General features: G+C 46.9%; 1 protein-coding gene across 3 annotated transcripts in view; it reads left to right on the plus strand.

The window, feature by feature from the left end:
- ACIN1 (apoptotic chromatin condensation inducer 1) overlaps positions 1-2,200 on the plus strand; it is a 729,433-nt gene extending 727,233 nt beyond the window's left edge. For all 3 annotated transcript variants that reach the window (XM_069238220.1, XM_069238221.1, XM_069238222.1), the window contains exon 21: positions 1,108-2,200. In XM_069238220.1, coding sequence (XP_069094321.1) covers positions 1,108-1,365 — 258 coding nt within the window. In that variant the 3' untranslated portion in view covers positions 1,366-2,200. The remainder of the gene's footprint in view (positions 1-1,107) is intronic.
- Positions 2,201-16,707: the final 14,507 nt, after the last annotated feature.

Genomic DNA, 16,707 nt, shown 5'->3' on the forward strand with positions numbered 1-16,707 from the left:
AGGAAACATCCCAATACAAGAAATATGTAAGGCAGCCACTTGGTCTACGCCTCACACATTCACCAAACACTACTGTATAGATGTGCTATCCGCACAACAAGCTACAGTAGGTCAAGCTGTATTAAGAACTCTATTTCAGACAACTTCTACTCCTACAGGCTAAACCACCGCTTATGGGGAACTAACTGCTTACTAGTCTATGCATACCATGTGTATCTACAGCGACAGATGCCATCGAACTGAAAATGTCACTTACCCAGTGTACATCTGTTCGTGGCATCAGTCGCTGAGATTCACATGGACCCACCCACCTCCCCGGAAGCCTGTAGCAGTTCAGAAGTTATCTTCAATTTTGTACATTTGTATATATATTACTTAATCCTTTAATAGGTACATACTTACATTTTTCATTGCGCGGGCACTATTACTATAGTACAACTCCTACCTCACCCTCTGCGGGGAAAACAATCGAAGATGGAGTCGACGCCCATGCGCAATGAGCACAGAAGGTGGAGTCACTCGGTCCCGTGACTCGAAAACACTTCTTCGAAGAAAAACAACTTGTAACACTCCGACCCAACACCAGATGGCGAGCTCATGCATACCATGTGAATCTCAGCGACTGATGCCACGAACAGATGTACACTGGGTAAGTGACATTTTCATTACCAAGTAAGCAGCTGTTTGCAGCATGTAGTGTTGTAGGTTCCTATGCACCTACCCTCCTCCTTAGACACATTTGTCACCGTTACTTTTATAAGTTATCACACATTTTGCATGGCCATCTAACTATTCTGCGCTATGCTTCACATTCCATCCTCACCTACCTTGTGGGAAAGCAATTGCTAACAATTGAGTTGATAACCAGGCGCATTACCAGCAAGAGGAGTCACTTTACTATGACTCGAAAGTCTTTGAAGAAAAACAACTTGCATGCTTCCAAGCCCAACACTAGATGGCAGGATTATGCTAAGCATGTACATCTACAGCACTACATGCCACAAACAGATGCTTACGACGTAAGTAACATTTTCCTTTTCAGTGTGATGCTTGTGAAGCTTATTTGCCATCATTCTGTGTTCAGACATGTCTTTCATATCTCTGTAGGTTGTGAAAAAGATTGAGGACCGGGCGGAGCGTGTGAAAGAGCGTGAGAAACTGCGCAAGGAGCAAGAGGAAGAGGAGCGAAAAGAGCGTCTAAAAGAGCGTGAAAAGGAACGGGAGGCTGAACGCACTCGTGAGCCAGAGCGTGAGAAGAGACTAGAACCTAGCCGGGACCGCGGTGGGCGTGAGCGCCCCCGGGACTTCAAACGCAGGAGCCGTAGTCGCAGCACGCCTGTCCGTGACAGAGGAGGCCGGCGTTAAGCGCTCCAGCCCAGACACTTGAAAGGGTTTGGGAGAGGGGTAATAATGGGGTGTGAAGGATGTCGAGCATCTCACAGTTGATCCTGCATTTGTTCAGAGGCTGTTTGAGATGTGCAAGGACCCTCCAGTTGGCACACAGGACAATCTCTTGGCCGCCATTGCTCCCCACAGGAAACCTGCACGTTGGAGTGCAAGGCTTAGTAATTTTTTTTTTTTAACATATATTTTTTTTTAATGACAACACAACTCATGAAAAGTACTGTAGTGTCTATATTATAATTTACCATATTACTGTTTGCGGTCCGCTACGTTTCACATGGCAGTTCTTGGTTTGCAGAACTGTTGTTGAAACATCATCGCTTCTGGCCCCAGGTTACTGTCCTCAACCGCACACACTTTGCCTTGGCCTCCAATCCATAAATCCTTATGTATTGTGCACAAATTGGTTTACTTTGAGCAGCACTCCCTTGCTCTTTCAAATGCATAGTTTTTAAACCAAATGGAAAATTGTCTGAACTATCAACATCTAAGGGATGTGTCTGGGAGGGAAGAAATGAAGTAGCAGGGGCCTCAGGGCTGCTTGCCTAGATTTTGCACCTCAAGCAAAATATGTTTTGTGGTTTAGAACTACAGTCTGCTTATCTAACCACAGGGTTGCATCCAATCCTACAGCTACATGGGGTTGATGTGAGAACCTTTTAAGGGTAACATTTCCAGTGCCACTGGGAACATGAGTTTAGGACTGGGGAATGTCTCATGTGGAAACTGTGTATAACTTGTAATTTTTTGTAAATGTGTCCTTTCCAGAAGAAATAAAAATGGAGGCCTAGTTTTACCCCCTGCGTTTGGACTTTGTTACCCACTACAGAAATCTGTTCTTTCAGACCGTTGCGTCTTGGGAAATTGAAGAGATGGTTTAGCTCATGTAGCCAAACACAAGTACTGTTTAGCATGTGCTTAAGTAGAGAACCTGCCCCCCCCCCCCAAAGAGTTGCATGCAGACGTTTGCAAATTGCTTTTCTTCAAAGTAAAACATTGTTTCAAGCTAGCTTATGACCCCTCCTCCTAACCCACAATGAATCCGGGCAAAGGCTCAAACTTAGATTTTTGTTTTCCATTATCTGGTTTGAACAGATTTCTCAAGCTGTGGGACAGTCTAGCTACAATCAACATCGATCAACCACAGTGGCTGTAATCGCCAGCTATAAGACCCACTTTTTATGAAGCGCTGAATTTCACTGGAGTGTTTCTTTAGGCACCAGTTGATATTAGAATCACTGGAGGGGCAATAGAGAACATGTCATTCCAATTTTGCCCTAGGCACAATTCTAAGTTTTGTGGTTGGACCATCACAGAGTGTGCCATATCAACTTACTTTCAGGAATCAGCCTGTTCAGCCAGGCAGGCCTTTAGAAATAAGAAGGCACGCTGCTATAGAAGAGATAATTGGTGGTTGCTTTATAAAATGCAGCATCAGAAGCAAGACTGGTTTTCAGAAGTGAAGTCCTTGAAGGGGCTTACTCTGAAGTAGGCCAGTCAGGATTTCTGGCAGGTTAAGCATAAGAGTTCTGAAACCCTCTTCTCATATGGTGCCAATGTTGAGAAATGAAAATGTCACTTACCCAGTGTACATCTGTTCGTGGCATCAGTCGCAGTAGATTCGCATGTTCTGCAATAGCTCGCCATCTGGTGTTGGGCCGGAGTGTTACAAGTTGTTTTTCTTCGAAGAAGTCTTTCGAGTCACGGGACCGAGTGACTCCTCCTTTTGTCTCCATTGCGCATGGGCGTCGACTCCATCTTCGATTGTTTTTCCCCGCAGAGGGTGAGGTAGGAGTTGAATTGTAGTAATAGTGCCCATGCAATGGAGTGGCTAAGTATGCACCTATTTAAGGTTGAGATGACACATATATAAATAATTGAAGGTAACTTCCAAACTGCTACAGGCTCCCGGGGAGGCGGGTGGGCACATGCGAATCTACTGCGACTGATGCCACGAACAGATGTACACTGGGTAAGTGACATTTTCAGTTCGATGGCATCTGTCGCTGTAGATACGCATGTTCTGCATAGACTAGTAAGCAGTTATTTCCCCAAAAGCGGTGGATCAGCCTGTAGGAGTGGAAGTAGTCTGAAATAATGTTCTTAATACAGCTTGACCTACTGTGGCTTGTTGTGCGGATAACACGTCTACACAGTAGTGCTTGGTGAATGTGTGAGGCGTAGACCATGTGGCTGCCTTACATATTTCTTGCATTGGGATGTTTCCTAGAAAGGCCATGGTAGCACCTTTCTTTCTGGTTGAGTGTGCCCTTGGTGTAATGGGCAGCTGTCGTTTAGCTTTAAGGTAGCAGATTTGGATGCATTTAACTATCCATCTGGCTATACCTTGTTTTGAAATTGGGTTTCCTGCATGAGGTTTTTGAAATGCAATAAAGAGTTGTTTAGTCTTTCTGATGTTTTTTGTTCTGTCAATGTAATACATCAATGCTCTTTTGACATCTAATGTATGTAGTGCCCTTTCAGCTACGGTATCTGGCTGTGGAAAGAACACTGGAAGTTCCACTGTTTGATTTAGATGGAACGGTGAAATAACCTTTGGCAAAAATTTAGGATTGGTCCTTAGGACGACTTTATTTTTGTGTAGTTGTATAAAAGGTTCCTGTATTGTAAACGCCTGAATCTCGCTTACTCTTCTTAGGGAAGTAATGGCGATGAGAAATGCCACCTTCCAGGTTAGGAACTGTATGTCGCAGGAGTGCATGGGTTCAAAAGGTGGACCCATAAGTCTAGTTAGGACAACATTTAGGTTCCATGAAGGAACAGGTAGTGTTCTTGGTGGTATAATTCTCCTAAGGCCCTCCATGAATGCTTTAATGACTGGTATCTTATGTAGGGAAGTTGAATAGGTAGTCTGCAGGTATGCAGATATTGCTGCAAGGTGTATTTTAATGGAAGAGAAAGCTAGGTTAGATTTTTGTAAGTGAAGCAAGTAACCCACTATATGTTCTGGAGTTGTGTGTAATGGTTGTATTTGATTAATATGGCAGTAGCAAACAAACCTCTTCCATTTACTTGCATAACAGTGCCTGGTGGATGGCCTTCTGGCTTGTTTTATGACTTCCATACATTCTTGGGTAAGTTGTAAGTGCCCGAATTCTAGGATTTCAGGAGCCAGATTGCTAGATTCAGCGATGCTGGATCTGGGTGTCTGATCTTTTGGTTGTGCTGTGTCAACAGATCTGGCCTGTTGGGCAATTTGATGCAGGGTACCACTGATAGGTCTAGCAGCGTTGTGTACCAGGGTTGCCTTGCCCAAGTTGGTGCTATCAATATGAGTTTGAGTTTGCTTTGACTGAGTTTGTTTACCAGGTAAGGAAGGAGAGGGAGAGGAGGAAAAGCGTAAGCAAATATCCCTGACCAGTTCATCCATAGGGCATTGCCTTGGGATTGTTTGTGTGGGTATCTGGATGCGAAGTTTTGGCATTTTGCGTTCTCCCTTGTCGCAAACAAGTCTATCTGAGGTGTCCCCCAGAGTTTGAAATAAGTGTTCAGAATTTGGGGGTGAATTTCCCATTCGTGGACCTGTTGATGATCTCGAGAGAGATTGTCTGCGAGTTGATTTTGGATCCCTGGTATAAACTGTGCTATTAGGCGAATTTGGTTGTGAATTGCCCAATGCCAAATTTTTTGTGCTAGCAGGCTTAACTGCGTGGAGTGCGTCCCCCCCTGCTTGTTTAGATAATACATTGTTGTCATGTTGTCTGTTTTGACGAGAATGTATTTGTGAACTATTATTGGTTGGAAAGCTTTTAGTGCTTGAAAAACTGCTAGAAGTTCTAGGTGATTGATATGCAGTTTTGTTTGATGTACGTTCCATTGTCCTTGTATGCTGTGTTGATCGAGGTGTGCTCCCCACCCTGTCATGGAAGCATCTGTTGTTATTACGTATTGTGGCACTGGGTCTTGGAAAGGCCGCCCCTTGTTTAAATTTATGTTGTTCCACCACAGAAGCGAGAGGTAAGTTTGGCGGTCTATTAACACCAGATCTAGAAGGTGACCCTGTGCTTGAGACCACTGTGATGCTAGGCATTGTTGTAAGGGCCTCATGTGCAGTCTTGCGTTTGGGACAATGGCTATGCATGAAGACATCATGCCTAGGAGTTGTAATACCCTCTTTGCCTGTATCTTTTGTGTTGGATACATGCGTTGTATGATGGTGTTGAAATTTAGAATTCTTTGTGGACTTGGAGTGGCTACTCCTTTTGATGTGTCTATTATGGCTCCTAGGTATTGTTGTACCTTGCGCGGCAGAATGTTGGATTTTGTAAAGTTGACGGTGAACCCGAGTTTGAAGAGGGTTTGTATGATCTGATTTGTGTGATTTGAGCACTGTATGAACGAATGGGCCTTGATTAGCCAGTCGTCCAAATATGGGAACACATGTATTTGCTGCCTTCTTATGTGTGCAGCGACTACCGCTAGACATTTGGTAAAGACTCTTGGTGCGGTTGTTAATCCGAAAGGCAGTACCTTGAATTGGTAATGTATTCCTCTGAATACAAACCTTAGGTATTTCCTGTGCGATGGGTGTATTGGTATATGGAAATAAGCATCCTTGAGGTCTAAAGTTGCCATGTAGTCGTGTAGTTTTAGCAATGGCAATACTTCTTGTAGTGTGACCATGTGGAAGTGGTCTGATTTGATGAAAGTGTTCACTACTCTGAGGTCTAGGATTGGTCTCAGTGTTTTGTCCTTCTTTGGTATCAGAAAGTACAGTGAGTAAACTCCTGTGTTTATTTGTGTGTTTGGCACTAATTCGATTGCATTCTTTTGCAATAGTGCCTGCACTTCTATCTCCAGGAGATTGGAATGGTGTGTTGTTAAATTTTTTGCTTTTGGTGGTATGTTTGGAGGGAATTGTAGAAATTCTATGCAATAACCATGTTGGATAATTGCTAGAACCCAAGTGTCTGTAGTGATTTTCTCCCATGCTTTGTAATAATGACCTATTCTTCCCCCCACTGGTGTTGTGTGGAGGGGGTGAGTGACATGTGAGTCACTGTTTAGTAGTAGGGGTTTTGGGGCTTTGAAATCTTCCTCTATTTCTAGGGAATTGCCCTCCTCTATATTGTCCCCGAAAACCTCCTCTATACTGTCCCTGGTAACTGGACGGTGTGGCTTGTGAGGTGCTGGCTTGTGTGCTTTGACCCCGAAACCCCCCTCGAAAGGGCGTTTTACGGAATGTGCTGTAATTCCCTCTGCTCTGCGGGGAGTAGAGTGCGCCCATGGCTTTGGCAGTGTCCGTATCTTTTTTGAGTTTCTCAATCGCTGTGTCCACTTGTGGACCGAACAGTTCTTTTTCATTAAAAGGCATATTGAGAACTGCTTGTTGAATCTCTGGTTTAAATCCAGACGTTCGGAGCCATGCATGCCTTCTGATAGTTACAGATGTATTAATTGTCCGTGCAGCGTCCATGGAGGAGCGTATCTGGTTGTTGGAGATGGTCTGTCCCTCCTCAACCACTTGTTTTGCCCTATTTTGTAAGTCCTTGGGCAGATGTTCAATGAGATGTTGCATCTCGTCCCAGTGGGCTCTGTCATAGCGCGCAAGTAGTGCCTGGGAGTTCGCGATGCGCCACTGGTTTGCAGCTTGTGCTGCGACTCTTTTACCAGCTGCATCGAACTTGCGGCTTTCTTTATCTGGGGGTGGTGCATCTCCAGATGTGTGAGAGTTGGCCCTTTTCCTAGCTGCTCCTACAACAACAGAGTCTGGTGGCAGCTGTGTAGTGATGAAAACCGGGTCCGTAGGAGGCGGCTTATACTTTTTTTCCACCCTTGGTGTGATTGCCCTACTTTTGACCGGCTCCTTAAAGATGTCTTTTGCGTGCCGGAGCATACCAGGGAGCATAGGCAGGCTTTGGTATGAGCTGTGGGTGGAGGAGAGTGTGTTGAATAAGAAATCATCCTCGACCTGTTCTGAGTGGAGGCTTACGTTGTGAAATTGTGCTGCTCTAGCCACCACTTGAGAGTACGCGGTGCTGTTTTCTGGTGGAGATGGCTTTGTAGGGTATGCCTCCGGACTGTTATCTGACACTGGGGCGTCGTATAGGTCCCATGCGTCCTGATCTTGGTCACCCTGGCTCATGGTGGTGTGAGCTGGGGAGTGTGATGGAGTTTGTGCTGGTGAAACGTTAATCACGGGCGGAGGAGAGGGTGGTGGTGTAACTCTTTTCACCACTTTTGGTTGTGGTGTTTGTTCCGTCTGGAACTCCAACCTTCTCTTTCTCCTAATGGGGGGAAGGGTGCTTATTTTTCCTGTCCCCTGCTGAATGAAGATACGCTTTTGCGTATGGTCCACATCAGTTGCTTGTAGCTCTTCCTCAAACCTATGCTTCTGCCTTTGGGAGGTTAGCGAGTGCTCTTCTGTATAAGAGCCTGAAGCTGGGTCGCTTGCAGTTTGTTTCGGCATCGAAACTTTGTCTGCGTGTTTTTTCGGCTCCGAGGTGACTTTTTTCCTTTTCGGGGCCGAAACCTCTCGGCGTCGATCTGTTTCGGTGCCGCTGTCTCGGCGTCGAGCCGTGTCCACACCGGCATCTCGGTGTCGAGGCTTGTCTCCAGCACTTTCTCGGTCCCGAGAAGGCTGCGTGCCGGTGTCTCGACCGGAGTCGGACGATCTCGGCACTGTTTGGGCCTTTTTCGGTGCCGACGGTCGGTCACCGAATTTATGGGTCGAGCCATGGCCTGGTGGCAGTGGTGTCCCCTGGGCCTTGTAAATGTTTCTCTGTGTGGTTTTCGACGTCTTACTCACGGTTTGTGTATCGTCGAATCCTTTGGAGTCTGAGTCTTGGATCGAGAAGGTACCTTCCTCTTCCTGTTCCTCGAACTCCCGTTGGGCTGTCGGTGCGGATGCCATCTGAAGTCTTCTGGCTCGACGGTCTCGGAGTGTTTTTCGGGACCGGAACGCACGACAGGCCTCGCAGGTGTCTTCGCTGTGCTCAGGTGACAGGCACAGGTTGCAGACCAAGTGTTGGTCTGTGTAGGGGTATTTATTGTGGCATTTGGGGCAGAAACGGAACGGGGTCCGTTCCATCGGCGTTCTTCAGCACGCGGTCGGGCCGACCAGGCCCCGACGGAGGATCGAAAAACTACCCCGAAGGGCACCGGAGCTCTTCGATCTTCGATGCGGTGTGGAATCTAAGTACGCCGATCCCGAACGCAACAATACCGACGAAAATCTTCCGAAATTAGCTAATTTTCCGTTCCGAAACTCGGAGCGACAGGAACACGTCCGAACCCGATGGCGGAAAAAAAAACAATCGAAGATGGAGTCGACGCCCATGCGCAATGGAGACAAAAGGAGGAGTCACTCGGTCCCGTGACTCGAAAGACTTCTTCGAAGAAAAACAACTTGTAACACTCCGGCCCAACACCAGATGGCGAGCTATTGCAGAACATGCGTATCTACAGCGACAGATGCCATCGAACGTAGCTGTTTCAAAGACCCTCGGGTAAACCTGCACCTAGGACAAAGACACTCATAACCCGATCAACATCCTCTGAACCCTGCTTTAGAGAGAGCCAGGCATTGAACCTTGAAACTTTGACCAATTCGCTTTCTGCTTGAAGCACAAGGCAGGCAAGTTAATGTAGAACTTCATTCCAAATAACTGCCTCATTTGCTCAGCAGCCACTACTTTCAAGGATGTGCACTGCTTTATAATCTGTGTAGAAATTGGGACCTATATTAGAACACGCTACAAACAGAAAATACTGTCTTACTTCACTTTATTCCAGTTAGCTCCCTTACCTCATGAGTAGAAAGCACAAGTTGAGTTGAAGTTTTTGTCTGGGGCATTTTGGTTTTTTGGAAGGAATCATGAGTTCCGGTTTCGATAAAACTTATACTTCAAACAAAAGTAACTTGCTGCTGTCTGCTGAACCCATGAACCTACTGCACTGTAAACTACAAGCCAGTAGTTATAGGAACAGAAAAATGTTCCTTGTGTGTTCTTCCTCCTTTGCAGATGGATGCACATGCATCTAAACGGAGTCAGTAAAAGCTCCTTGAAAAGGGTGGTGGTCGGTTTTGGGGGGAAAAGCCTCCATGAAGAAAGAAAAATGAAGATTAGATGTATTTGCTGAACATTCACCCATGAAAGCTGCCAGTGCCAACATTATATTAATGATCCGGCTATCACTCTACTGCCAAAGTTTTTTTTTTTTTTTTTCTTTTGCTATTTATTCGTTTTGAAAACATAAAGGAGAAACATTTTTGCAGCATTCACAAACTGTTAAGGCATGCTCCAGAGGCAACAGGGTCACACTATCGCATTCCTGACTCCCCAGGAACTGGTTCCTCCTCAGCCCTGCGGCCTATTCTTTAAATAGTTATTCATGCTTCTCCTCCTTTTGCAGCTCCCGACGATCCAGTGGGCCCTTCAACAAGGAGGTCTTGTGCTCCTCATGCCACGCTCAAAGAGGCATTCCAATAGGAAATCTTGTATTTCTAGATTTCACTGTTGATCCCAGTAGATGATCTTGCTCAACTCGTGGATCTCTGTCTAGAGCTTCACACTTTAATAATCCTCCACTGGGAGATACCAACTGTGGTTGATTCCCCTCCAGCCAGTGTTTCTCCTATTGATATTAACACCTTCCAATAAAGTATAGTCAGAGGCATGGTTAACCTGAATATTCTCATGCCTACAGCTGTCCTATTTGTAATTCTTCATAAGAACTACGCATCAACTCTTATTCTTGCCTTCTGGAACCAGCTGTGGACCTCTTCCTAGCTCAAGCTTCAGCAAAGGCAGCCCTTCCTAAACAGTAACCTCTTTTTCTAATAGGTGCTTCCCTACTGACTGATTCAGCAGCAAAAAATATCTTGCCACTGTGCTCTGGTCGATGGTTCCTCAAAGCAAGGAAAGCAAGCATCTGAATTCTGTAAAACAGTGTTTAGCACACCACCTACCTCTATGAAACCAGCAATTATGACTACTCTGCTGGGGAGATTATAGCAGTGCCTCTAAGACATCCTTCAGATAGTCACTGATAAACAGCCAGAGGAAAGGACTTTAATGAGATCTCGAGGGGGTGATGGTTGCATACCAGAACAGTGCTGCCGCAGGCATATCTCATTCGGCTGGACATGGCTATCACCTTGGATTGGCAATGAGGTTGCCACGTAGGTTCTCATAACACGAATGAGGCTACTGGATTTGGGAGATGGGATCACATTAATTTTGGCTACTAAGTAGAATCCCACACCACATGACGCCTGTTTGCCTAATTCGGGTTCTCCGGCTAACTAGCAGCGCCTCATCTCTGGCCATGATGATTGTGGCAACCGGGTGCATGACAAGAAGACTCCTTGGGAATCATGGTCGATCAGATCCCATCCCTTTCTCTCAGTTACCAAAAAGTCTCATACAGGCAAAGACAACAGAGGCAGAATATAGTTGAATAAGGATTTATTGAAGTAACTGAATCTCAGATAAAAATGCATGTATTGCAGTAATTAGGATTATAAAACACAACAAAAGCAATCAAGTGACTAACAGAGTAAAACACAAGAATAGTCGTACCATACTGTCACTAAGAATGATACAGATATATATATGTTCGATGGCATGTGTAGCTGCAGATACACATGCTGTGCACAGTCCGCCATCTGGTGTTGGGCTCGGAGTGTTAGAAGTTGTTTTTCTTCGAAGAAGTCTTTTCGAGTCACGAGACCGAGGGACTCCTCCCATTTAGAGTCCATTGCGCATGGGCGTCAACTCCATCTTAGATTGTTTTTTTTCCGCCATCGGGTTCGGACGTGTTCCTTTTCGCTCCGTGTTTCGGGTCGGAAAGTTAGTTAGAATCTCGGAAAAAAACGTCGGTATTGTTTGCGTTCGGTATCGGGTTAGTTAGAGCAAATCGACACCGAATTCTGAAGAGCTCCGGTGGCCCTTCGGGGTTTTTTCGATTCCCCGTCGGGGCCTGGTCGGCCCGGCCACGTGCGACTTCAAGGCTCATGGAACGGACCCCATTCCGCTTCTGCCCAAAATGCCATCACAAGTATCCGTATACGGATCACCATCTGGTCTGTAACTTGTGCTTGTCCCCCGAGCACAAGGAGGATACTTGTGAAGCCTGTTGAGCGTTTCGGTCGAGGAAGACGCTGAGAGACCGAAGAGCCAGGAGACTGCAAATGGCGTCCACGCCAACAGGTCAAGAACGCTTCGAGGAGGAAGAAGAAGCTTTCTCCATCCGCAAATCGGATTCTGAAGAACTCGACGCCGAAGAAACACACCAAACCGTGAGTAAGACGTCGAAAATAAAGACTCACGAGAAGTCTACAAAAGCCCAGGGGACGCCACCGCCAACAGGCCATGGCTTAACCCGAAAACTAGGTGACCCATCCAAGGCACCGAAAAAGGGCATGCTAGTGTCGAAGTCATCCGACTCCGGTCGAGATACCGTGTCACAGCAACCTCGGAGCCGAGACAGCGGCTCCGAGAAACTTCGGCACAGAGACAGCGGCACCGAAGAATTTCGGCACCGAGACACCACGCCGAAATCAAAGAAGGTTTCTTCGGAGCCTAAAAAGACTTCCGAAAAGGTTTCGGTTCCGAAACAACCAGCCTCGCAGCCGAAAACTAGTTCCTATACAGAGGAACAAGGATTAACCTCCCAATTACACAGATTTGGAGAGTAGCTTCAAGCTGTAGAGCCTGACTACACACAAAGAAGTCTTCATATTCATGAGGACACAGGGAAGATAACCACCCTTCCCCCAATCAAAATAAAAAGGAAACTTGCCTTTCAACAAAAGGACAAGCAACCACAAGCAAAGGTGGCAAGGAAAACAACCCCACCACCGTCTCCACCACCATCAATACATGCATCACCAGCAACAACTCCACCACTGATGCACTCACCAGCTCATACCACAATGAGTCAGGATGATCCCGATGCGTGGGACCTCTACGATGCTCCAGTGTCTGACAATAGCCCAGACTCTTATCCTACAAAACCGTCACCACCTGAGGACAGTACATCCTATACACAGGTGGTCGCAAGGGCAGCCGAGTTTCACAATGTCTCCTTACATTCGGAACCAATAGAGGATGACTTTCTGTTTAACACCCTATCCTCCACCCATAGCCAGTATCAATGCCTTCCCATGCTCCCAGGAATGCTAAGACACTCAAAACAAATTTTTCAGGATCCAGTTAAAGGCAGAGCCATAACTCCAAGGGTGGAGAAAAAATATAAGCCACCGCCCACAGATCCAATATATATCACAACACAACTAACACCGGACTCAGTAGTTGTGGGGGCAGCTCGTAAGAGAGCCAACTCTCATACCTCAGGCGACGCGCCACCTCCAGACAAGGAGAGCCGCAAATTTGATGCTGCAGGAAAAAGGGTTGCAGCACAAGCAGCGGCGTATTGCCAATTCACAAGCACTTTTGGCAAGATACGACAGGGCTCACTGGGATGAAATGCAACATTTCATCGAACACTTACCCAAGGAGTTCCAAAAAAGAGCGCAACAGGTGGTGGAAGAGGGACAAAGTATCTCAAATAATCAGATACGGTCTTCCATGGATGCAGCAGATACAGCTGCAAGGACAATAAACACTGCAGTCACAATACGAAGGCACGCATGGCTCCGCACTTCTGGGTTCAAACCGGAAATCCAGCAGGCTGTCCTCAATATGCCGTTTAATGAACAGCAATTGTTTGGGCCAGAGGTGGACACTGCCATTGAAAAACTAAAAAAGGACACCGATCCAGCCAAAGCCATGGGCGCACTGTACGCCCCGCAAAGCAGAGGCACATTTCGGAAAACACCTTTTAGGGGAGGGTTTCGTGGTCAACCCACAGAAACCAACCCCTCACAAACAAGACCACCTACCTACCACGGACAATATCAAAGGGGAGGTTTTCGGGGACAATACAGAGGAGGCCAATTCCCAAGAAATCGGGGAAAATTTCAAGGTCCCAAAACCCCTCAAAATAAACAGTGACTCACAAGTCACACAACCCCTTCACACAAGTGGGGGGAAGACTAAGCCAGTTCTACAAATCTTGGGAGGAAATAACAACAGACATTTGGGTCTTAGCAATTATCCAGCATGGTTATTGCATAGAATTTCTCCAATTCCCTCCAAACGTCCCACCGAAAACACACAATAGGTCAAAACAGCATATAGATCTTCTAGGACTAGAAGTTCAAGCATTAATGCAAAAGGACACAATAGAATTAGTACCAAGTCCACAGAAAAACACAGGAGTTTATTCACTGTACTTTCTAATACCAAAAAAGGACAAAACTCTGAGACCAATACTAGATCTCAGAACACTAAATACCTACGTCAAATCAGACCACTTTCACATGGTCACATTACAAGACGTGATCCCACTGCTCAAACAACAGGACTACATGACAACATTAGACCTAAAAGATGCGTATTTCCATATACCGATACATCCTTCACACAGGAAATACCTAAGGTTCGTATTCAAAGGAATACATTACCACTTCAGAGTGTTGCCATTCGGAATAACAACCGCGCCAAGAGTCTTTACAAAATGCCTAGCAGTAGTAGCTGCACATATCAGAAGGCAGCAAATACACGTTGTAGGAAGTTGGCTCTGTATGTGCTATTTCAAAGTAAGGAATAGCATGCACAGAGTCCAAGGGTTCCCCTTAGAGGTAAAATAGTGGTAAAAGAGATAATACTAATGCTCTATTTTGTGGTAGTGTGGTCGAGCAGTAGGCTTATCCAAGGAGTAGTGTTAAGCATTTGTTGTACATACACATAGACAATAAATGAGGTACACACACTCAGAGACAAATCCAGCCAATAGGTTTTGTTATAGAAAAATATCTTTTCTTAGTTTATTTTAAGAACCACAGGTTCAAATTTAACATGTAATATCTTGTTTGAAAGGTATTGCAGGTAAGTACATTAGGAACTTTGAATCATTTCAATTGCATGTATACTTTTCAAGTTATTCACAAATAGCTACTTTAAAAGTGGACACAGTGCAATTTTCACAGTTCCTGGGGGAGGTAAGTTTTTGTTAGTTTTACCAGGTAAGTAAGACACTTACAGGGTTCAGTTCTTGGTCCAAGGTAGCCCACCGTCGGGGGTTCAGAGCAACCCCAAAGTCACCACACCAGCAGCTCAGGGCCGGTCAGGTGCAGAGTTCAAAGTGGTGCCCAAAACGCATAGGCTAGAATGGAGAGAAGGGGTGCCCCGGTTCCGGTCTGCTTGCAGGTAAGTACCCGCGTCTTCGGAGGGCAGACCAGGGGGGTTTTGTAGGGCACCGGGGGGGACACAAGCCCACACAGAAATTTCACCCTCAGCGGCGCGGGGCGGCCGGGTGCAGTGTTAGAACAAGCGTCGGGTTCGCAATGTTAGTCAATGAGAGATCAAGGGATCTCTTCAGCGCTGCAGGCAGGCAAGGGGGGGCTTCCTCGGGGAAACCTCCACTTGGGCAAGGGAGAGGGACTCCTGGGGGTCACTTCTGCAGTGAAAGTCCGGTCCTTCAGGTCCTGGGGGCTGCAGGTGCAGGGTCTTTTCCAGGCGTCGGGACTTAGGTTTCAGAGAGTCGCGGTCAGGGGAAGCCTCGGGATTCCCTCTGCAGGCGGCGCTGTGGGGGCTCAGGGGGGACAGGTTTTGGTACTCACAGTCTTAGAGTAGTCCGGGGGTCCTCCCTGAGGTGTTGGTTCTCCACCAGCCGAGTCGGGGTCGCCGCGGGTGCAGTGTTGCAAGTCTCACGCTTCTTGCGGGGAGTTGCAGGGTTCTTTAAAGCTGCTTCTTGAAACAAAGTTGCAGTCTTTTTGGAGCAGGTCCGCTGTCCTCGGGAGTTTCTTGTCGTCGTCGAAGCAGGGCAGTCCTCAGAGGATTCAGAGGTCGCTGGTCCCTTTGGAAGGCGTCGCTGGAGCAGAGTTCTTTGGAAGGCAGGAGACAGGCCGGTGAGTTTCTGGAGCCAAGGCAGTTGTTGTCTTCTGGTCTTCCTCTGCAGGGGTTTTCAGCTAGGCAGTCCTTCTTGTTGTTGCAGGAATCTAATTTCTAGGTTCAGGGAGAGCCCTTAAATACTAAATTTAAGGGCGTGTTTAGGTCTGGGGGGTTAGTAGCCAATGGCTACTAGCCCTAAGGGTGAGTACACCCTCTTTGTGCCTCCTCCCAAGGGGAGGGGGGTCACATCCCTAATCCTATTGGGGGAATCCTCCATCTGCAAGATGGAGGATTTCTAAAAGTCAGAGTCACCTCAGCTCAGGACACCTTAGGGGCTGTCCTGACTGGCCAGTGACTCCTCCTTGTTTTTCTCATTATCTCTCCTGGACTTGCCGCCAAAAGTGGGGGCTGGGTCCAGGGGGCGGGCATCTCCACTAGCTGGAGTGCCCTGGGGCATTGTAACACAAAGCTTGAGCCTTTGAAGCTCACTGCTAGGTGTTACAGTTCCTGCAGGGGGGAGGTGTGAAGCACCTCCACCCAGAGCAGGCTTTGTTTCTGTCCTCAGAGAGCACAAAGGCTCTCACCGCATGAGGTCAGACACTCGTCTCAGCAGCAGGCTGGCACAGACCAGTCAGTCCTGCACTGAACAATTGGGTAAAATACAGGGGGTATCTCTAAGATGCTTTGTGTGCATTTTTTAATAAATCCAACACTGGCATCAGTGTGGGTTTATTATTCTGAGAAGTTTGATACTAAACTTCCCAGTATTCAGTGTAGCCATTATGGAGCTGTGGAGTTCGTTTTTGACAGACTCCCAGCCCATATACTCTTATGGCTACCCTGCACTTACAATGTCTAAGGTCTGCTTAGACACTGTAGGGGCATAGTGCTCATGCACATATGCCCTCACCTGTGGTATAGTGCACCCAGCCTTAGGGCTGTAAGGCCTACTAGAGGGGTGACTTACCTATGCCACAGGCAGTGGGAGGTTGGCATGGCACCCTGAGGGGAGTGCCATGTCGACTTAGTCATTTTCTCCCCACCAGCACACACAAGCTGGCAAGCAGTGTGTCTGTGCTGAGTGAGGGGTCCCTAGGGTGGCATAAGACATGCAGCCCTTAGAGACCTTCCCTGGCATCAGGGCCCTTGGTACCAGGGGTACCAGTTACAAGGGACTTATCTGTGTGCCAGGGTTGTGCCAATTGTGGAGACAATGGTACATTTTAGGTGAAAGAACACTGGTGCTGGGGCCTGGTTAGCAGGGTCCCAGCACACTTCTCAGTCAAGTCAGCATCAGTATCAGGCAAAAAGTGGGGGGTAACTGCAACAGGGAGCCATTTCTTTACACACGTGTTCCCTTACTTAGACGACTGGTTAATCA

The sequence above is a fragment of the Pleurodeles waltl genome, chromosome 6 (genome assembly GCF_031143425.1).
Source record: "Pleurodeles waltl isolate 20211129_DDA chromosome 6, aPleWal1.hap1.20221129, whole genome shotgun sequence".
NCBI lineage: Eukaryota > Metazoa > Chordata > Amphibia > Caudata > Salamandridae > Pleurodeles > Pleurodeles waltl.